General features: G+C 37.9%; 2 protein-coding genes across 4 annotated transcripts in view; both read left to right on the plus strand.

Annotated features, from left to right (window-relative positions):
• The first annotated feature begins 2,302 nt into the window (after positions 1 to 2,302).
• Positions 2,303 to 13,343, plus strand: LOC121187491 (6-phosphofructo-2-kinase/fructose-2,6-bisphosphatase 2-like). Of its 2 annotated transcripts, XM_041046763.1 has the most exons (17): positions 2,303 to 2,417; positions 3,681 to 3,861; positions 4,851 to 4,976; positions 5,494 to 5,590; positions 5,832 to 5,898; positions 5,993 to 6,067; positions 6,172 to 6,228; positions 6,334 to 6,458; positions 7,033 to 7,240; positions 8,160 to 8,306; positions 8,389 to 8,493; positions 9,092 to 9,221; positions 10,387 to 10,449; positions 10,532 to 10,596; positions 11,574 to 11,780; positions 12,457 to 12,532; positions 12,624 to 13,343. In XM_041046763.1, exons 2-16 carry the CDS (start codon positions 3,771 to 3,773, stop codon positions 12,514 to 12,516), a joined length of 1,623 nt encoding a protein of 540 aa, XP_040902697.1. In that variant the 5' UTR covers positions 2,303 to 2,417; positions 3,681 to 3,770; the 3' UTR covers positions 12,517 to 12,532; positions 12,624 to 13,343. The 2 variants fall into 2 exon arrangements, with proteins under 2 accessions (XP_040902697.1, XP_040902689.1); XM_041046755.1 differs by having other exon boundaries at positions 12,457 to 13,343.
• Positions 13,344 to 17,011: 3,668 nt separating this feature from the next.
• The window catches only part of si:ch73-217n20.1 (complement component receptor 1-like protein), a 34,684-nt gene continuing 29,445 nt past the window's right edge, over positions 17,012 to 22,250 (plus strand). The window contains exons 1-6 of one of the 2 annotated variants that reach the window (XM_041052847.1): positions 17,012 to 17,138; positions 17,240 to 17,437; positions 18,425 to 18,524; positions 18,619 to 18,692; positions 19,473 to 19,700; positions 19,862 to 20,056. In XM_041052847.1, the coding sequence (XP_040908781.1) occupies positions 17,081 to 17,138; positions 17,240 to 17,437; positions 18,425 to 18,524; positions 18,619 to 18,692; positions 19,473 to 19,700; positions 19,862 to 20,056 (853 nt within the window). In that variant the 5' untranslated portion in view covers positions 17,012 to 17,080. The remainder of the gene's footprint in view (positions 17,139 to 17,239; positions 17,438 to 18,424; positions 18,525 to 18,618; positions 18,693 to 19,472; positions 19,701 to 19,861; positions 20,057 to 22,250) is intronic. The other variant, XM_041052854.1, reaches the window with a different exon arrangement.

The raw sequence follows: 22,250 nt of genomic DNA on the forward strand, positions 1-22,250 counted from the left end.
CAGATACACTTTGCCTACACTTTGTACATGGAACTGGAATAGTTTCCATATTTCAGTTTTCTCAAATGGAAACACAAGTGCCAAGGGTACATGAGTGGAACAGGGCAAAGCAGTTACTCATGCACAAGTGTAGATTGACTCACTAGTTTTTCAGTTTCTTTTTTTTTTTTTTTTTTTTTTTAATTTAGTAAGAGCTGGCTCTCCCCCTACTGGTCAGTCCTTGCGTGACACTCCAGACATTTTGTGCTCCATTTTGAATCCTTAGTTAACATCAAACAAGAAATAAAGTTGAGCTGGGAATGCTGACACAATACCAAGTTGTTGATTTTTCTTATTCTCTTATTTGTATTACATCAACAGTGGACATGTGCATTTCATTGTCCAAAGAAATCATTAAACATCCCTTTGCTACATGTCCTGGTCATCATTCTGGTTTTTTTTTTTTTTTGTTTTATTTTTATTGCACTCATCCATAATATACTGGTAATATTAACGTCTAAGTTAATATTACACACAAATAAATCATAAGCATTAGATTAGACCTTTTCTTGCTACTGTGTAATCTCTAAAAGCATGGCCTTCTTACATATGACAATATACAAAGATCCTTGCCAGTGAATTTTCAGTACTCCTTTAAATGGGTCTTGCAAATGATCTGAAACTATTCAACCTGTATAAGGTATTCAGGGTATGTACTGTGCGTAAGAGTTTATAACTGTGACAAATAGTGGAAAGTCCTCTCTTTTTCATATCATTTGAGAGCCGGATCCCTTTATTTGCCCACAATTGAACTTTAAGAGAGCGTGACCTGTTCAGGGAACTTCAGACAGTTTGTTTACCAGTACTTCCTGAGTTTCAAAGGGCTACAAAATGGACAAACGATGACCAGAAGTTGCAAATCTGGAGGCAGATCACATGGATGTGCTGTTCAACCACCATGTGGACGAGGCAGTGTTCTTTGGTTAAGTGATTTTTAGAATTTAAGGAACTGTCTGAGCCGGTACCAGTTGTCATGAATATGTTTTGGGGAAAAACTGGGTCATTGTGTATGCTTGATGGACAGAAACACGCTGAGAATCATAAGCCCATTCTGACTTCAATACCCACCCTATTGTGGCCGTACCCCCTCTGGCTACACATCCACTCTTGGCATCTGTCCTCTCAGAGATCCAGCTTGGAAAATGAGCAAAAACTATGTAGTTCCAGATTATCTTGTACTGACAAACATTATTTTACAAAATAAGCACATATCTTACAAAGGGTTGTTTCATGTTATGGTGTATTAGTTAGACACTGTGAGGCTAGTTTCTTTTAAGAGAATAAAGAATTGTGATTGCAATGAGTTATGTGGCATATTTTCTGTATGAAATAAACTGTAGGATTAAAGGGGAATGCCACTCAATTTTGGAATGCATGTATGTTTTTCCTTGCAAATATGTTTGAACAAATTACCTCAATTCTATTAATTGTTGTTTTTGGATCTGGAGCAGAAAATTAGTGTACAGAAAACCTCTCTTTGTGATCCCAAAGCCACTTCTGTTTCTTTCCTTTTTTTTTGTTTCTTTTTTCCCTCTTTCTTTTTTTGTGCACAGTTGTTTTTATTGTTTTATAACTTAAAATAAAACAAGGGTCAGCAAAACACTTCCATTTGGTCCACCTTAGTATGTGGTCATATGAACAATACTCCTCTTAGTAGTAACAGTAATATACAATAGTCAACAATTTATTGTTCACGCACATACAAGTGTCCAACCTGCACTGATTTATAAAACACCAAAAAATACTGTTGTAGTGGTGGAACATGTATTAATAAATGTAAATGTACTGTCAATCCTTGACCTTTAGCTACGCTCTATAGCGCCTCCCACAGCCTTCATGGTGAACAAGCAGCCAGAAGCACCAAAACGCCTTCAAAATAAAATCATGCATTTGCTTGTGAAGTGCACCACGATGCAATCAGGCAGCGTCAACAGTCAAGTGTTTTTCAGATACTAAATTAAAAAGTTTGAGTTATAGTTTAGAAGTCAATCAAAATGCTTTCTTTATAATGTAATCAAACATTTACAGCATCATAGGAAATAAAGCCAGTTTCATTGTTTCCTCAGACACCCAGAAACCGACCACTGTTCCAGAGCTGAAATGATTAGTTTATCACCGGATTTAATACTTGATGGTGTTATTCAAAATAGGCGCTCCAAAATATTCTGCTATCTTTAAAATATCTTATTTTGGAAAAAACGGAACCAGAAATTGTTTTTTTTTTTTCTGCCAGATAGAAAGTGGTGAACTTCCGGCAGCAGCAGACACCGGGAAGGTGGAGCAATAACATCGGAGAAGAAGAAAGAGTCTGTGGCGGCGGTGAAAGGAGAGCAGTGAAGCAGACTCATGAAAGTAACCCGGCACCTGCTGTCTGTTCGGTAAGTCTATACAGCTGGGTTTTCATACTTTGTTTGCTTGAACGTTGGTTTTCTTTTTACATTTGCGGTCTTGAAAGCAGAAGTGATGAAGTTTGCAGGCCAGGAGTGTCCGGACAGTGTTCATGCAGCATTCGTTCATGCTCCGCGGTGTGTGACAGGATGTCACAGCTTCTGCTCTGACTACTACTGAAACACGATGCAGCAGGTTTTCATAACGTCACACATGCAGAACTAACACTTTACCATTAGTTCCTCAGCTTTGACCTTATTCCACTTAGCTTGGGGATTTATGGCCTGTGCCCTGTTAACAAAGCATCACTCATTCTGCTTCTGATAGACCAGTAAAGGGATCAGAGGGGGCATCACTGGAAATCTGTAATGGATTTACAGTCATTTTCATTTATCTATTATCTATAATTTATCTCGCTGAATGATAAACTAATGTCAGGCATCTTTGACAGATTGGCACAAGCCTCCAGTGAGGTCTGTTGTCTATTGACCAAAAACATAGTAGTATTAATTGCAAGTTGAATAATTTAGGGTTATGTACCGTTGGTTGGACTAAACAAAACATTTAATGATGTCACCTTGTACTGAAGTATAGTGTCATGGGTATTTATCACTGTTTTTGGATGTTTTATAGACCAAACGATTAATCAGTTAATTGAGAAAAACTTTGGCAAGTTAGTCAGAAATGAAAATAATCATTCATTGCAGCCTTAAACTGAATTTTTGAGTTTTGGACTGTTGGCTGGACATTTGAACACGTCAACCTGGACTGTGGAAATTGAGATTAGCATTTTTCCTCTATTTTTAGATATTTTATGGACCAAACGATTAAACATTTAATAATAAAAAAAAATTGACTGTTGAATAATGTAAGTACTTGATATAAATTGAGTAAAGTAGGTAATTCTTCACATCTGTGAAGCTGGTGACATTATGATATATTGCTACATTATCATAATTGGAAGTTATGAACTGGGATTTCCAATGATTGAACAATTGACTCATGATTTAATAACTGGTGAGTTCATAGTGAGCTTATAAAATTCTGATCCCCGAATCTCCTGTGGTAATTGACCAGTTTCCTCCAAGGATTTCTGTTTTTGCCTTACAAATCCAGCATCTTAAAATGTATTATCATCTTACACTGGACCTGAACATGAGTTGGCATCTGACTGTACAGCATGTGCACGGTTCTGATCTGTTGTACCATCAAGCAGTGTTTGATATGATACAACAAATTCCTGTCCTCACCAGAGAGATGCTGACCTCATCTTACCAGTGAGCATAGCTTGCTGTCCCCAGACCAGCCGTGACAGGACAGTAGGACACAGATCAGGCCCCGTCATGGCTGCCAGGCAGCAGAAACCTGCGCCTGCTTCCGACGGCTCGGGGGAGGCCAGAAGGACAGACTTCAGGGCTACTGAGAAAAAGTGCTGTGAGTGGTTTGTTTTTCCTTTGTGTGCCCTCAAGGTGAAATGTTGACTCATTTCTGAGGCACTAACCTGCTCTGTATTAATGATTGAACCCTTAACTGTGATTATATGATACAGTAACATGGTGATGTACTGGTTCTTTAATTACATTCCCTACTCTGTTGGCCATCAGTAAAGAAAGATAAGCTTTCAGCAAGCACTGATTGTTAAATGTCAGCTTTGACGCACCTTCTGTCATTATTAGGATACATATAGTGTGTGGGTGTGTTTGCACAGGCAGGTACTTCCACAGATTATTTGAAGGAGAGTAATTCTGTAATCAGGGAGGTCAACATTGAGAGTCAGCCAGTAAAAATGTCACTTAGCTCAATTTATTTACTAACTTCACAGGCAGACTTCGAAGAATCTTTTAATCAGAGTTGTGGGATGGAAATGATTCCATCAAAGTATGTCTTGAACACAAAACCACTCCTGCCTGCTGGGCCTCTAAGTTGCAGACATCTCTTCGTAGAATCTCGAGTCAAGTCTGGTCTCGCCAGGTCTTTGTTTTGACAGATTTATTTCCCTCGAGCTGAGGATGGTCCTTCATGGACACTGAAAGAGAAGGGAGAAAAAAAAAATAGGTTGAATACTTTCCATTTCATGTTCCAGCCAACAGGGTAACATTGGATTACTAAGTTTGGTTACCAAGCAGCAGGAATCTCAGAAACATTATCCAGCAGTCCAAAGATGACAGTGGCGTGACAGAAATATTAAACTGAGTGTAGCTGTTGAACACTGCAGGGGTGACATTGGATTATTTCACAGCCCTCTCACTCCCTGGTGTCAGAATATGTATTTGCATGTTTGTGTAAACAATATGTATATCTGCCCTTTTATTACAAATAGGACCTTTCAGAGTCAGGTTAAAGTGAGCATTAAATGCAGCAGGCTTAATAACTAAAATCTCTGCTTGTGTGTTTCTGTGTGTGTGCATGTGTGCAAACTGCAGCTTGGGCCTCCTACATGACCAACTCTCCAACTGTGATAGTGATGATTGGGTTGCCCGCTAGGGGGAAAACCTACATGGCCAAAAAGCTGACACGCTACCTCAACTGGATCGGAGTGCCAACTAAGGGTCAGTACAGAAGCCACTCATGTTTGAGTTTTGTTCTTGTTGTAACTTTTTATCTGTCCACTAGGAAATAAAAGCAATACAAAAAATGGTTAAGACTGGCTTTTTGAGCTCTGTGAAATATCAGAGTGATTGTAAAAAGAAAGTGCTTTTGCCATTTTTTGGAAGGGACAGGCCAATGTATTCAGTGCAAACATGCATCTACAGGTAAAATAGGGTGGTGCCATGATAAATTCTTCCTGTAGGAAAACAGTACTGGCATCCAGAGATATCACTATAGTGAAAATCCTGTGCCTAAGGCTATGCTTTGTTAAATTGCTCTTATATTTATATCAGTGCCCCCTGTTTGCTGTTTGTAACTGTACGCTTATGTTGTCATTTAAATGGAATGTAGGAGAACTGGTTTGGCCGACAGTTGAGATAAAGGTCACCGCCTCAGCAGAGCACACACAGTGCAGAAATCCTTTACGCCGTCTTTGCATGTCTTTCTCTGACTCTCTCTCCCTTGGTTCTCTTGCAGTGTTTAACCTTGGAGTTTATAGGAGAGAAGCAGTGAAGTCATACAAGTCCTATGACTTTTTTAGGCATGATAACAAAGAAGCAATGGAAATTAGAAAGTGAGTAAGAGAGTTCCTCTTTATATTAATCTTCTCTGGTGTAGTGGACTGATTCCTCTTCCACTACCAAGCACCTGAGTACTTTTCATGTAGTCTGGCCATGCTAATGCTTCTTTTACCTGCATGGTGTTTGTTTAACAAATGTGGCTACAAATATTACAGTGTTGAAGATGCATTTAAATAGCTAAGGACTATTTAAGACTTTGATTTCCTGATTAGTTTTCTAATTCTGTTCCCACAGACAGTGCGCTCTGGTGGCACTGGAGGATGTCAAGACATATCTGAGTGAGGAGGGAGGCCAGATTGCTGTAAGGACACAAAAAAAACTGAGCCGTGTTTTTGTATTCTGTGTTAATAAATGTTAAGTGTAATTTGGACTGACTGTCCGTCGTTGTCTCTCAGGTTTTTGATGCCACCAACACCACCAGAGAGAGGAGGGAACTCATCCTTAATTTTGCAAAAGACAATGCATACAAGGTCAGAATCACATTGATGATTTAATAATTTTAGCTCAGTCATTGTACAGATAGTTATTTCTTCACACTGTTTATTAATTTCTCATCAATAATGTCTTTTGTTAGGTGTTTTTTGTAGAATCAATATGTGACGATCCAGATGTCATCGCCACAAATATTCTGGTAAACCATGCTTTTAAACTTTTATGTTTAATTATGAGCACACTTTCATTCCTAAGTTGTTGAAAGTCATAGTGAATTAATGCTACAGATTTCTCTTTCACAAAGGATGTGAAGGTGTCCAGTCCAGATTACCCTGAGAGGAACAGAGAAAGTGTCATGGAGGACTTTCTGAAGAGAATAGAATGTTATAAAGTGACCTACCAACCTTTAGATCCGGACGAACACGACAAGTAAGTAGTATCTCTCACCACTAACCAAATCCAAGCAAAAGTCATTCAGACCTAACTGTTTTTAAATGTTTTCTTGTGTTGGCAAGAACTTGTAATTGCAGAAAATGTCCTGCAGGTGGAATCAGGAGCTCATTTTTTTTAATACAGACTATTCTTGTCTACTGTTTATTGACTTTTGATTTGAGGAGCTGATGTACAGTAAATCCAGCAGTAGTTAAAATTAGGCTTCTTGTCAGAAAGTTAGGTCTGATGGTTCCAGGAAAACAAATGATTCAGAGGTTTTAACTTTTTAAACAACGGTAGATTGTTTGATTTCTTTATTAATTAACTGATTTGCAGATCCAAATATGCATTCCTACATGTATTTAAATAAATAAAGTAACTCAACTGAGACTCGACGGAATAGTTGTTGATCGTCTCTGACCTTGTCAGAGTTAACCAGCTGCTGACCCACAATGCTCTGCAGCATGCGATAGAGGAAGTATCAGGATATTTAGACCACACCAAAAGTACAAGATATCCCTTCTGTACGCTTGGCTCACTTTCTGTTGGCCTCTCTCACTCTGACCTACAGGAACTTGTCCTTCATCCAGGTCATAAATGTTGGCCGTCGTTTCTTGGTGAACAGGGTGCAGGACTACATCCAGAGCAAAATAGTCTATTACCTCATGAACATCCATGTGCACTCCCACTCCATCTACCTCTGTCGGCATGGAGAGAGCCATCACAATGTGGAGGGACGCATTGGGGGAGATGCTGAACTGTCAGAGAGAGGAAGACAGGTGCTTTTACAGATTCTCTCACTGTTATATTTCTAAACATTCACTAAAGATAGCAGCATCTCCAAAAGCCTGATAGGAGTTGTTTCAACATCTTGGTTATTCAAGAGTGAGATGAGAAAATTAATACCACTCTCGTACTTGTCTTTTAAATATTAAGCTACAGCAGCTTAGGTTACTATGAAGACTGGAAACAGGTAGTCTGGCTCTATCTAAAGGTGAAAAAAACACTTACCAGCTCTTAAAGCTTATTAATAAACAAATTGTCTAAAAACAACATGGTGAAAAAGTTTGGGGGGGTGGGGGAGCTTTGCTTACATCATGTGAATGAACATGTAATCAGAAAAAATCTAAAGTGAAATATGTAGCTCATGACAGTATCACTAAGAGATCCTTGATTTATGTTTTTTGGTTTGAATGTGCAGCCACTACCACAAACATCTGTGCTTTGTTTTTGTTTTTTTTGTTTTTTTACGGATTACACTAAAGAGATATATCCTTCTTCTTGGTCTTAGGCTGGACAGATTTTTAACCATTTCCCTGTTTCCAGTCTTTGTGCTAAGCTAAGCTAATCTAAGTTAATGCATTGCTGGTTGGCCAAACAGGTGTGGGATCAATCTTCTCATCTAGTTCTTGGCAAGAAAGCAAAAAATCCTGTTTGCCACAGTGTTGAACTAGTCCTTTAATATAGTACTGTACAACTGAACAAGCCTTATTTTGCCAAGTCATAAAGTATACAACAAAGTTCAGATAACACACTGCAGATGCACATATTCTATCATAAATCAATAAAAATCCTGCTGTTACAAATCAGCATTATCATGGGAAGAACTGCCTTATTTTATTTGCTGTGTAATTTTTGTTCTGTGTTTATGTGTCAGGTCTCCAGCCTAAAACTCTCTTTCTCTGTTCTTTTTATCAGTTTGCTGCAGCTCTGAAGGGATTTGTTGAAGAGCACCGTCTGTCAGACCTGAAACTTTGGACCAGCCAGCTGAGACGCACCATTCAGACAGCAGAGGAACTGGGAGTTCCCTACGAGCAGTGGAAGATCCTTAATGAAATAGATGCTGTATGTCGTCTTTAATACCACAGCAGTGACAGACGCACAGCGAGGGCCTGTTGTAGGTTTTGAGTATTTCTTTGTGTTTCAGGGAGTTTGTGAAGAGATGACCTATAAGGCAATTGAGGAAACGTACCCAGAGGAGTTTGCCATGAGGGACCAGGACAAGTATCACTACCGTTACCCTGGAGGAGAGGTAAAATGATGTTGAATGAGTGGTACCGCAGGGAGAGTGTGTTTGTGTAAGTGACCTTCACCGAGTTTAGAGTCTGTTTTTGGTAGTTATAATTTCTCATGATAAACTGGATGACAAAAGACTAAGGCTGCTCCCTGAATGTTGATGATTCAGATGATTAGATGAGAGGCCCCCTGTCAAATCTCATTTTGTCAGTCAAATCACTGCAGTGTTTATATATATATATATATATATATATATATGTGTGTGTGTGTGTGTGTGTGTGTGTGTGTGTGTGTGTGTGTGTGTGTGTGTGTGTTACTGTTCACAGAGCAAAGCAGGATTTTATTACTAAACTGTGACCAGGACCTACACTTTTTATTTCTTTAATTATGTGGAAAGTAGATATCATAAAGTAAATATCATAATTGACATGCAGCTGTTATAGATGTGTTATAGACGTTTAAGTGGGGAGCAGCAGGTGCACTGGACTATTGTAAGTGGCCGTATGCCATGAGCAATATGCTGAAGATAATTATTGCTAAGTTATTGAAAAAAGAAAGTATCTGTAATAATGTTTAGTATCTAAAAAAAAAACAGTGTGTGTCTCTCTCTCTAGTCCTACCAGGACTTGGTTCAGCGGCTGGAGCCAGTTATCATGGAGCTGGAGCGACAGGGCAACGTTTTGGTCATCTGTCACCAGGCTGTGATGCGTTGTCTGCTCGCTTATTTCCTGGATAAAGGCGCAGGTTACGTGCATGAACAGAAACATGATACATGCTGAGACAGTGCCTTACATTATAAATACTATACCGTTGATTCCTGTGCCGATAACTGTTTTTATAATTTATCTAAAACATATGATTATTTCACTCAAGTGATACCTATTTTAAGCAGTGTTTAAACAAGGGCAAAACAGCTCCATGAAGTAATTCAAGGCCATATTGTTCCCCTGAGTGGATAGACAGATAGGCTTTAAAACACTATTGGCAAAGTGCAGCTTTGAGTGGGTGATGTTCCAAAGCGCTTTATTGATGCTAAAACAAGAGTAAGGGCTCTGTTTTTGTTGGTGTGGTGGAGAATGTCACATGTAACCCTGCAACATTTAGGCATTTTTGTGACCTTGAAATATGTTTTTCCATTTCTTCTGGCACTACTGTGCTCTGGGGATTTGGCATAGTATGAGAGCTGCACCCAAATGAGGGGAGGTGGTGGTATTTTGTTAAAACGTATTAGCAATTAAGTTAATTACTGCACACTTTCAAAGCACAGCATGACTCCACAAGCCTTATCCACTGCTGATATCTTAATTAACTCATCCAGAAGCAGCACCAGACTGTAATAAAAATAATCACACAAAATTTGGTGCTTCGGGGGAAATAAACCTGGTTGGTTTAATCTGGTAATTTACCGGAATCACCTGACCCTTTTTTTCTAAGTCAGTATATTCTTAACATTTCAGGATTAGGCATAGGCTTAAGTTCGTAGCTTGTTAGGTAGGTGTTGTATCTGCCAACGGGGTCTTAGTCCGCCCTAAGCTCCAGGCCACTGCAAAGACCCATTCAGAATAGACCCTCTCAGAAATTACATCTCTAATTACAGTAGTGATTAGCCTGTGCTTTGTTAGAATGAAAGACTTATTTATTTTAGAAAAAATAATGGCATTTCATGTGCTACCTTTTTCTTAATTTTCCCATTTAAACAGTGTATAAATGTGTGCACCTGAATAATAGCTGGGCAGCCAGAGTGGAAAAATGATGCTCAAAGTCAAGTCCATACTGAGGTCTGGGCCAAACGGAGGCTTTTGTCAGTCAGCAGAGAGAGTGGTCAGCATCTGTTTAAAGACTAGAGTAGCCTAGGATACAACCACAGCACAGAAAGTCTCACAAGTCATTTTTATATTTGTTGGCACAGATGATCTACCCTACTTGAAGTGTCCCCTGCACACTGTCCTAAAACTCACCCCAGTGGCTTATGGTAAGTTACCACAGTGTTCACAGGCTAACTAAACATCTCCTGATTCATTTGTGACGCATTTTCTTCCATCTTTCCCCTCTAGGTTGTAAAGTGGACATGTTTGACCTGAAGGTTGAGGCTGTCAACACTCACAGGGACAGACCATTGGTAAGCTTGTTTTTCATAGTCTATGTCATACATATGCTGTCTGTTTTCTCTGAAGTTGTAACTGTCCGCCCAGTTCACTGCAGTGCATGTGTTCAGTGCGTGCAGCTTGAAGAATCAGTGTAACCCCTACGGTCAGGTCAGGGCTATATTTAAGAAGTCAAACCAAAATTACAAACTTCTGTTTCAGGTTTCAGCAGCCAGATATCCAATGTTTTCTAAACAGATGCCACAGCTTTAACTCTGTGTATATCCAAAGCTGTGTTATCCATTCTTTTTCATCAGATATATAAGTATACGTTTACACTTTGCAGATTTTGTTACCTTTGGACAGATCTAGGCTCTGTGTTTTGAAATGAAATGATGCCTCCAATGTAACTAAACAGAATAATAAAATTTACCACACAAAAGGAATGTTTACAAAATTAAATTTAGAAATGCACTTTTTGCATTTGCATTTGCAGATTACTGTAGACCGTAGTGGCTGACAACCTAAATGTTCAGCGTTTTATTATTAAAATCCATCTCCACCTTGGATTGCTCTAAAAACACGTGCATGCAAATCATATACACATCTGGACCCAAGACTTCAAAGAACTGAATGATCGTAAAGTACTGTGTCTTTTGTCTTGATTTCCTAATCGGCCAGCTCCATGTCTGTTCCCTGTTTGTATAATTTGTGCTTATTAATGCAGAGAGTTTCAGCCTCACGTCCTAGACAGAGTGGGTGTTCACACATAAACACATTTACTGAGAAACCCCTTGTTAAATAGGGTGAGAAAAATCCTGTCTGGTGAGACCAACATAACAATGGCTTCTAAATTTAGGGCTGTTTGTCTCAGTAGCTGTTTTTCTTACTTTGCCTTCTCACAGTCACTTACACAGGACACACTGATTTCAGACCGAGGAGAGATTTAATTAGCGCAACATAAAAAGACACGTGTTAATCAGTCCGCCTTGTCTGTCTGTTCACTGACCAGAATAAAGTCCAAACAGATGCTGCGCCAGGTTTCCACAGAAGGAACAGCTTCACTCCGCTGTCTAGCCAAGACCAGATTCACCAGATTAAACGGCCTCGTCTTTATAGCATGGGCGACCCTCTGCAGGTCCGCATGTCCCAGGCCCCCACTTTACCCAGCATGCAGTTCTCTGAGGCGTCAGAGGGGGCAGAGTTGCTACAAAGCGAGGTCAGTGTTGTAAATATGACTGTATGAAACAGAGGTTTAAAAATATAAATAGGATTAAGAAGAAATGTTCTGACAGTTGTGTTAATTTAGTTAACAAAATATGGTAAATTCATGTGGAGCTCAGAAACCAACAAAAGGCAGTAAAAGTCAGAAAGATACCTGAATACATCAATAAACAATTCAGCATGTTAAATAATTAAAATGTCTTTTAATTAAAAAAATTTAAATGGATGAAATTGGTTTTATTTGTGACTTGTCTGACTCCCTTTTTCTGCCTTTTGTCAGTCTCAGGGCTCCTGAGATTTTTTAGAGATTTAGATGTGTTACTCCAAAGATCAGAGCTCACACATAAAAGCACAGTGATGTCCTGTTTCCCATGTACGTGTAATGTTTATAACAAACAACAGTGCCCTTTTAATAAACATCTTGAATGTGCAGAGATAAATCTGGCTAGTTTTTTCCATGTTTTCTGCCCGTGTTGTTGCCCACAAAGTGACCTTTATTAAATTTTTTTGTACTTCAAAAAGGGAGTCTTTTACTTTGGCTGGTGACCTCAGATTTTAATGTTAGCTCAAGTTCAGTCAGCGCCAGTCAAAACAAACGGCTCATTCCTTTTTTGGTTTGGTGTTTTCGTTAATGCCTGCAGCTTTCTCTGCCTCTTCTTTGCATCTTGCAGGACTCTCTGAACGGTTTCAGTGCAGCAGACACAGACACAGACGACTGTGTTCGAAGTTAAAGAAGCACAAAAAGAGGTATTTTCAGCCCTTTCCTCTTATCTGCCATGCGGATCATCTCTACTCTCCACCTGAAATATCACACCTTGGTTTTTACCATTTATCACAGGCTTTTCTCCACTTGGATGTATCACCAGTTCTGAGGACCAGCAGTAAAAATTGCAGCCAGCTTCAGCCATTACATACTTTAAGCACTGTATGACGCACCATGTCTGTATAACCCTGTATGTGTTGTCTGTTCAGTTTTTGTTGGATAGGGAACATGCGTGTTAGTGTGAGTGTGCACATACTTACATACATGAAGTCAAAGCCTTTGCACAGCAGCCTTCATAACTGGGTTGTGATCCACCTCAGACTCTCAAAACTTGTCCATTAGCTCCTGCAGTAGCACACGCGTCACATTATGCTGTATTAGATGTAGAATAGGTTGATTGTGAAATTTATACCTCAGTGGAAGCTGCTGCCTTAAGTTTTAGTGTAAAAGTGTGCCTCTCTGGAAGGAAGCTATGCACAGCCTTAATTTGTCCTCAGATTCTTTCTTAAAACTACTTATGTAAACATTCCCAGGTAATGTGCATTATTCCTCTGGTAATCTGATGTAGTTGTGATTTTATTTTTATTTTAAGCATATTAATTGTTAATTTAATTTTGCCATGGGCAGACATAAGCTTTAAAAAATGTAATGAAACATTTTTTTTCTAGTTCTAGAAAAAGTGCAGGAGCTATAGTGTCTCTGTACTTTTCTGTGTGACAGCCAATTCCACTGCTCTATTTGTATATGTTGCCTTCTACTCAAATAACAGCTTGAATAAATTCAGCCTCCCACTGTGATAATAGAAAGCCAGTCATATTTGAACTCCACATAACTGTTCCTGATATTTCAAACACAATGTAATCAAATGCTGCGCAGCACTGGATATTTTGTTAAGCTTGAATGCTGTTTAGTTTCTTCGTAAGGAAAAGCAAATTGGTTTTGTAGTTCTGATACAATAAAGATACTATATGTTAAGTACTGCATTGATAGTATCAATATGAATGACATCCCCATCAGATGGCTGTAATACCTGATACTAAAATGAATAATCATTTTTTAAAAGTGCCTTTATTTAAAGCGTTACAAGGCAAGGCAGTGGTAATTAAGAGTATTTAAAGTAGTATTTAGTATATACTGTATGTGATATTAAAATTTTGAATTGGAAATTTTGGATTGGTAATACATTTTGGATGTCTCCAAAGAAAAAAAAACAAAGCTTTGATGTTATTGCACACTGTTATGTACATGTTATGTACTTTTTCATTATGTTTATGAAAACATAATTTGCTGTAGATTAGTAAAGCTGTTTTGTTTTTTGTTTTTTGATTAATCATGGTGAACATATTTTAAGTATTTTAAAAATACACCCTGTTCTCTAGTACTCAAGTACTTTCATACAATTAAAATTAAATGAAGATTTGACAAATTAGAAAATGCTGAATATAATAGCAGCACATATTTAGAGTACACATAAGAGGAATACTGCCCATATCTGAGTGTAAATTCCCCTACATGAGCATTTAAAATTATTGGGGAATACCAGTCTGCTTTTATTAAAGGCAGCATGAGTAGTCCTTAATGAGCTTGAGTACAGTTTATATGTAAATGATGATGAAGGTCTTGTCCTTTTCTGAACTTCTTTAAAGCATTCGATCATTTGAACGTTCCTTTTTATTGAGATCTCTGAAACACTTTGGATTTGGGCCATTCTTCTGTAGTGCAGTCACAGTGTTTTATGGTGACATTAATTGATTATTGTTGTTTTTTTTTTTTTACTGGTCCAACAGCACATTTCTCTACTACATTTACGCTTTGTTAAATTCTGAATTTTCTTCTGCATACATTGTGATGATCACTCTTTCTTTAAAAGAAATTAAACTAGCTGACATGACTTTGCTTGGCTTTGTGATTCCTGAAACCCACTTTTAGCTTTTGTGGTGACTGAGCTGCTTCCTTCTGCTGAGCACAAAAACGTTTGGGCCCATAATAATTTGCTTGTGGCTGTGTTTTACGGTATTTTTTACATGAAGTTTTGTCCACAGTATTCTGACTTCAGAAAAGCATTAAGTGAAGTGAAGGTGTGTGTGTGTGTGTGTGTTTGTGATCTCATTGGGAGTATCCTTCCTGTCTGCTAAATGTCCTTAAGGAGCCAGACTCACTCCCATCACAGGAACCCAAAGAACAGAGCGAATTCTCAGAGTGTATGACGCACATCTTCCGTAGACAAATTTGATTTGTGAATAAGATGTTTTTTGGTAAGATGTGGTGATGTCAGAATAATTTACAGTAGATCTGGGTAAATTAAAATGTCAGGGATACAAATGATCTGACGTCACGACAAACAAATGAGGCAACTCCTTTGCAACATTTCAGTCCACTCTGTAATGAGAAGATGCTCTCTGATTTTTGTTTATACCAACATCATCACTGAATTGCTCCTGTTCTGTACAAAAAATACATAAGAGGCAGCTTAATGCAGCTTAAGTTATGAATTAGACATTATGATTTTGCTGTGTGCACTGAATGTTTAAAATTATGTAACATCCTTTAAATGAAAGTGCTTTCATTAGCCGCTAAATGAGTCATCGGGGAAATGAAGGAGGAAAGGGTCAAATCATCAGCTTTATTTCAGAGAATTTAATCTGCGCGTTGATTTGACGCCTGAAATGATCCTTGAATGAGTGGATTCAGATAAAAAGCTCTGATTAACTTCCATGCAGATGAAGTACAAGCACACGGTGCCCATCAGGCCTTGAAGGTTTGGGTCTCATAGCAAGGCAAAACCACAACCTCTTATGGTTTGTCAGTTTAATACAATTTGGTATAAATTGTCTCCTGCATGTGTTGTTGTGTGCTTCATGTGAATAAGTACACCAAGAAGCTACGAGGCTCTTCCAACACTCATGTGGGATTTCTTATCTAGTATCCTCTTCCCAACTAATTTTCATACCTGCCAATCTGGGCAGTTGAAAGTTGAAAACTTCTTAGTGACCTCAACAGGTAAAGCTATGTAGTAGTTTTAGAGTAGAGAAAAATACATTTGTGTGCCACAACAGGAGCAGCTCCAACTTAAAATACAGTTTAAATTTAATGCACTCATAGTGTAATGACCCTTAAGGCACAGTTCTTTACAATATTTTACATTTAGCGAATAATATTTCACATTTTTACTTCAACTTATTCTTGTAAATAGGGTTTTTTTTACCCTGTGGTACTGTCTGAAGTAAAGAATCCGACTACTACAAGCCACTAGAGCTGCTTGGGTGCAGAGTCACAGCCACAGTAACCAAATACTATGTTGGGAAAGTTGTGTCATGACTGAAACCACCACTACCGGAAAGCCTACCAGTTTACTGTGTGGACTAAAATAACCAGAAATACAGCAATGGGAGGGATGTTTAGTGTAGAACTAATGAAAACTTGTATATAACAAGGGACAAAGACATTTGAGAGTACAGTTGAAATCTGATGATTTTTTTTTCCCTTAAAGGGAGTTTAACAGTTTTCCAAGTATGTCTTAAATTGCACAAATATTAGCATTAAAAGGTTTTCTTGCTGAAAAAAAAAATCCTCCGAACATGCTTCCTACAGAGGTAATGGGGGACAAAATCCAGCCCTTGTTCTGTGCAAAAATATATTCTAAAGTTCAGCAGAAGTTAACATGACTCAGTTTCTGTCAACGTTAATGCAGATTGCAGATTTTGTCTCCCATCCCTTACAATAGAAATGCATTAGGAAGGGATGCTCTTTGCAGCCAGTATGAACAAGAGGATAGAAGCTTGATTAAAGCAAGAAAAAACTTCCCACGTACAAATGGACCGCCAAGAACTGCTTTGAGACTGACTTGATTTTGGAATCTTAAAGACATTAAAGCGTGGGTTCATAATTTTGAGCCTGTGCTTTAAGATCTGTAAGATTTTCTATCCCCACTATGAGATAAATACTTGGTTCTTGTAGAACTTTCACAGTTCCATTGGATTTTTTTTTCCTATTGGATCTTGTGTTTCAAATTTCTTAGAATACTTTATTTAATCTTTAAGAATTTACATTTCTTAATTTAAAGAATTACCAACGTGAATCTTATTCCTTTTAGAAGTCTGAATTTGTTATATGGATTAAAGGTTTGATTGGCCTGGTTAGGATTATTTTAGCCTTTGCAGTTATTCATGTAGATCACCATCATACAGTTAGAGGTTCGGATTGAAAAATCAAGGTCCGATTGAATATTACCACATTTTTGTTCTCAATAAAGTTAAAACATATCTTTCGCAGTGCCTCTCAGTCTTAGATTTGGAGACCCAGTTTTTGGTTTTCTTTTCTTGCTGGTATCAGTGCTCTATGTCCCTGTACTTGTTCGTGTTGTCTTCTTGTTTTCGTGTTTGTGATAATGTTATTTAAATCAGCTGGTGTCCTGGGTTGCTCCCGTTGAGTGCCACCCCGCCTCTATAAATCACTTCATCAGATCCTCCTGCTGCCACTTGTTGTGCTCCTGCTTTGACTTGATTTCGCACTCAACGACTTAAGCGACAAACATGAGGAATGTCTGGCGGAATATTCTGGTTTTATGGTTTATGGCCTTACCTGCTTCAGGTAAGTTAAACAAATAAAAAAAAAAATTCCAAATGTCGCAGATTGTGATTGTTTTGATATTTTAACTGATGGTGGTTGGTGGTTGAAATTAAATAAAACAGCTCAACTACCAAAGAAATGTTCGGCACCGCTGGAATACCCACACACCGCACTAGACAAGAAGTTCACTGGCAGACAGACGTTCAGCAGTGGGGAAAAGGTTTACTACAACTGCGCCGAGGACTTCACTCCATCCAAAGGCAGCCGAGCTGTGCAGTGTTTGGAAGGAAAATGGACCAAACTGACTCTAAAATGCGAAAGTGAGTACTTGACACACCTACTTTATGTCCATACCTGTAATAAACTGGTAAAATTAGACAGTTAAATGTTTTTATGCGTAGGGGACAGATTTACAGAGAGACGCTCGCGTAGTTATTATTGGATTTAAATTTATTTTAAGTACCAGCGGTTCAGAAGCAGCCTACCGTCCCCTCGTGGCCATGTGGAAACCCTGCGTGTTATTCCAACACAGTTATTGAGGATACTCAAATGTAAAAACCACCAACATCAATCATGAATTCATTATTTTTTTCTGAATTCCTTACCAAGAGAGGGGACGGGGGCCGTATTGGTAGCTGTGTTTATTCCTCCTGTCCATATTGGCCGTGAGGAGACCAGTCCTCCAAAACTACAACAATTACATTTAAAATCAGTCAGCTTTATTATGCTGTGCTTTATGTCTAAATACAATTAAGGCACATAAGAAAGATAAGAGTGTGAAAAGTGAATCCAAATTAGCGTCTTTAAAAACTTTTTGCTGTATTTGATGCCTGACAACAGAATTGGTTTTAATTCCTCATGTTGTAAAGACAAAGTGCAAAATGTCTTCATTTCCTGGACCTGCTGGGAGAGATAAATCTGAAAGAAATTTAGGAAAGAAGTGTCCTGTTATCACTGGGAGTTGTCTAATTTTTAATTGAGGAGTTTGTATTGATTTTGATTTATTGAATACACCAGTAAATATATTTCTTTTGTTGTATGTTTTTAAAAATATATTTTCATGTGTATGTGCTTGGTAAAGTAAACTTAGAGGATATCACCCACAGTTGAGTGGAACTTCACCCATTCCAGCATTATTTTATCTCCCACTGTTTGTTGCAAAACCCACTTAGGCTGGTGAATAGGATTTGCAACAGCGCAACAATTTTTTTTTTTTTTTTTTTTTTTTTTTTTTTTTTTTTTTCCCAACTGGAAAATCAGATTTCGATCTTGATCTGATTGACCGTTTATCCCTCTATCTCTTACAGAGAAATCATGTGGCAATGCCGGGGATCTACAGAATGGGCAGTTTCACTATGAAGGGAATTCATTCCTTGGGGAGAAAGTTTATGCTACATGCAATGAGGGGTAAGTTGTACCCAAAGAAGCTCATGTAAAACATGGTCACAAAAAGACTCTGAATTTTTGTGTTTGACTATACAGTATATCTCCATGTTGACAGATACACTCTGAAAGGACCAAACTATATGATATGCAAGAAGTCTGGATGGACTGGTGAAGTCCCGACTTGTGAAGGTGGGCAGCAGGACATTGGAGTATTCTTATAGGTTCATTATTGGACACCCAAAGTATGAATTCTTTGCACACTGTGGTTGGCAGCAGCTTTAGGCTATTTGAAGTAGGCGTTATTGAGTAATCCTGAATGTGACGTACAATGAAGGTAAGCTGGTTAATCCCTTAATTCATTTAAACGTAATTTTCTATTATGCCAGTGATGTTGTGAAAATATGAGTTGTTGAGTGAAAAGTCATACCTATGTGTTGATTCAGTTCCGATTAAAAGAGACAAGTCATGTTGTTGGATTTCGTGTCAGGTGATAAACTTGCCTGCTTCTTACCTGCCAGATTTTCACCAAAGCATAGCAGGAGCTCAGACACCGATTTAAGTTTTCAGTGTATTTACAAATTTTCAGAGGCTTAAACCTTTCTGATTGAGTGACTGTTAGTATGCCATCAAAAGCAGTGGAATGTAACTAAGTACATTTACCTAAGTACTGTGCTGAAGTATAAATTAGGTACTTGTTCTTGAGTTTTGCACTCCACACTACTTTATACTTCTACTCCATACTCGCATTTTAGAGGGAAATACTGTACTTATTTCATTCATTATTTTGCTACCCAAGTCAGTCTCTGAATGCAGGACTTTTACTTGTAATGGAATATTTTTGCATTGTTGTATTTCTTACTTGTACTTAAGTAAAGGATCTATCCTTCCTCCACCACTGGCCATCAGACAGTGCCTATTATTTGTGAGGGGAAAAATAAGTGATAATAAGTGAGATTATGTTCTCTGCAGAAGGAGAGACCACCTGCTCCACACCTGTGGTGGCCAACTCTGTCAAGAGTGGTGGAGATGTTTCTGTGTACTGGGTGGGAGACAATGTGACCTTTACCTGCAGCCAGGGTTTCGAGCTGGACGGAGCTCCGCAGGTCACTTGTGGCCCTGATGGCCAGTGGCAGCCTCAACCCCCTCAGTGTCTGCCTTTACCTGATGATAAAACTGAACAGTCATCTAACAAAGAAAGTAAGTTTGTATTTCTTTCAGGTAGCCAGTTATGTAGTTGTTTGTTTGTTTTGTTTTGTTTTGTTTTGTTTTGGGTTTTTTTTTGTTTTTGTTTTTTTTTTTAAGTTAAAAAGTTTGCGTATCTAAACTGACACTTTCCTCTTGGGGGAAAATCTCTCCAGCAGGTGGATGCATTGCGCCCCCAACCATCAAGAACTCCAACGCCAACCTTGCTGACAAGTACATCACAATGACATCTTTTACTTCTGGCGACAGAGTCCAATATGTGTGTGATGTTGGATACAATCAAGTAGGCGGCAGCAGATACCGCACGTGCAAGGACGGAAAGTGGACGCCACTGTTTCTAAAATGTGAACGTAAGATTTCTATATTCCTTTACAGTCAAGCCTTAGTGTGAAGCTTAATAAATGCTTTTGTATGTTACAGAGGAGCTTATGTTTGAGGTCTTTACATTCCTTGTCATGTAAAGTATCTGTAGAACTATAATAATGTTGTACCGGTCACCAGAGTAGACTTTGATTCATAAATTTAACTGATGTGGCATCATCAGTTGCCAGACCTTAATGGATGAAACATGCTCAAAACATGCTGTATTGTTGAAGATTTTTAAAAGTAGGCTTCATCTATCAGCGTGAAAGTAATGTATGCTTTTATCTCAACCTTGCATTATTGCTGCATGGTAATGCAGTGCAGTCCTTTCACATCAGATAGCTGTCTCCAGCATGACAACAGCTTTACTTCAAAAAAAATGAAAATGATATACTTATCATAATGGATTATCTCACTCAAGCAGTTTTCAAGTCTCAAACTGACATTGTGGTGAAAGAAAAGGAAACCAATGGTTGTCTTGACTTAGGAAAATCTAAAACTCTATGGGAAGTAAAAATGATGTGTACTAAATATAAAAGCACCATGTCCTTTGAGGACCTTTTTACAGTTTTCACTGCTGACATTTGCACTGTATTGTATTATCTCCAGTGCAGGGAATATAAATATAAAACAGTATTTTTCCAGGTCATAATGTTTTAATCACATTCTTAAAGGGGTGGTTAATTGGTCCAATTTCCTGATTTGATTATGATTATTCTGTTTCCATTTAACAGCAATAACCCAAAATACACCATAAACGTACTGCACCATTTATTAAAAATAAATAAAATAGGGCCGTCAGCTGCTGAATAACACAACTTCTCTTTTATCGAGAAACATCTCAAAGCACCTTCAGTGTTGTGTAGTATAGCTGTAACTTCCAAATTATTATTATTATTTATTTTATTTTTTTTTACTTGTTTTAGATGTCGTCTTTCACTGGGGCTAATTTTGTTGTCACCTAGTGGAGAGTACAGTGATTCACTGTGATCAAGCCAGCCGTTTCTCCTTTTTGCGAAGTCAAGCTAGCCGTTCCAACATTTCAAGTGCTCCGGTGTTACAGACTTTACGGTAAATAGACGGATGTGGTTGAGAAAGTCAGTTCTAGGATGCTACAGCGTGGACCGGCACCCAGTTTTCAAAATAAAATGTGGGTTATTGAAAGGCGATAAAAAGACGTGTCAGTGCGATCCTGTACTGGTTTTGAAACATTATGTCACATGACCTAGAGGCTATTGAAAAAAAATTGATGATGTATATCAAAAATTGATGATCAGGAATGTTAAAAAGTTATTTAAAAAAAGTGCATCTCAACCAGCCAGTGTAGTAATATGATCATACACTGATTTTGAGTCATTAGGGCACATGATGTGGAAGCTATTGAGCTAAAATGCTAATATTGACATTAAAAAATTATTTAAAATATCAGGAATGTTAAAATGGAATAGAAAAGGTGTATCTCAACCGGCCAGTGTAGTACTATGATCCTGCACTGATTTTGAGTCATTAGGTCACATGACCTGGAAGCTATTGAGCTCAAATGCTAATATTTAAATAAAAAAAAATAATATAAAATCTCAGGAATGTTAAAATGGAATTTAAAAAAGTGTATCTCAACCAGCCAGTGTAGGACTGTGGTCCTGCACTGATTTTGAGTGATTAGGTGACATGACCTGGAAGTTATTGAGCTAAAATGCTAATATTTACATTAAAAAATTAATATAAAATCTCAAGAATGTTAAAATGGAATAAAAAAGGTGTATTTCAACCAGCCAGTGTAGTGCTATGATAATAGACTGATTTTTAGTCATTAGGTAACATAACGGGGAAACTATTGAGCTAAAATACTAATATTCACATTATGTAAATTGACTTTTTTTTTTGATACACTTTTATTTTGTTCCATTTTAACATTCCTGATATTTTTAATAATTTTTTTTACTTAAATATTAGCATTTTAGCTCAATAGCTTCTAAGTCATGTGAACTAATGACTCAAAATCATTACAGGATCATAGTACAACACTTGCTGGTTGAGATACACATTTTTTGTTCAATTTTAAAATTTCTGAGATTTTATATATTTAAGTAAGACCTCAAAATGTCATGAAAAGTGTCGTAGTATACTAAGGCATCAAAATATGCCAAAAAAAAAGTCATGTTTTTGTAAAACCTCAAAATG

This window comes from Toxotes jaculatrix, chromosome 2 (genome assembly GCF_017976425.1).
Source record: "Toxotes jaculatrix isolate fToxJac2 chromosome 2, fToxJac2.pri, whole genome shotgun sequence".
NCBI classification, from domain to species: domain Eukaryota; kingdom Metazoa; phylum Chordata; class Actinopteri; family Toxotidae; genus Toxotes; species Toxotes jaculatrix.

Coding starts and splice junctions, on each gene's coding strand:
- LOC121187491 (XM_041046755.1), top strand. CDS start 3,771: ATGGCTGCCAGGCAGCAGAAACCTGCGCCTGCTTCCGACGGCTCGGGG. Junction 6,459..7,032: donor GATCCGGACGAACACGACAA/GTAAGTAGTATC, acceptor TCTGACCTACAG/GAACTTGTCCTTCATCCAGG. Junction 8,307..8,388: donor TCCTTAATGAAATAGATGCT/GTATGTCGTCTT, acceptor TTTGTGTTTCAG/GGAGTTTGTGAAGAGATGAC.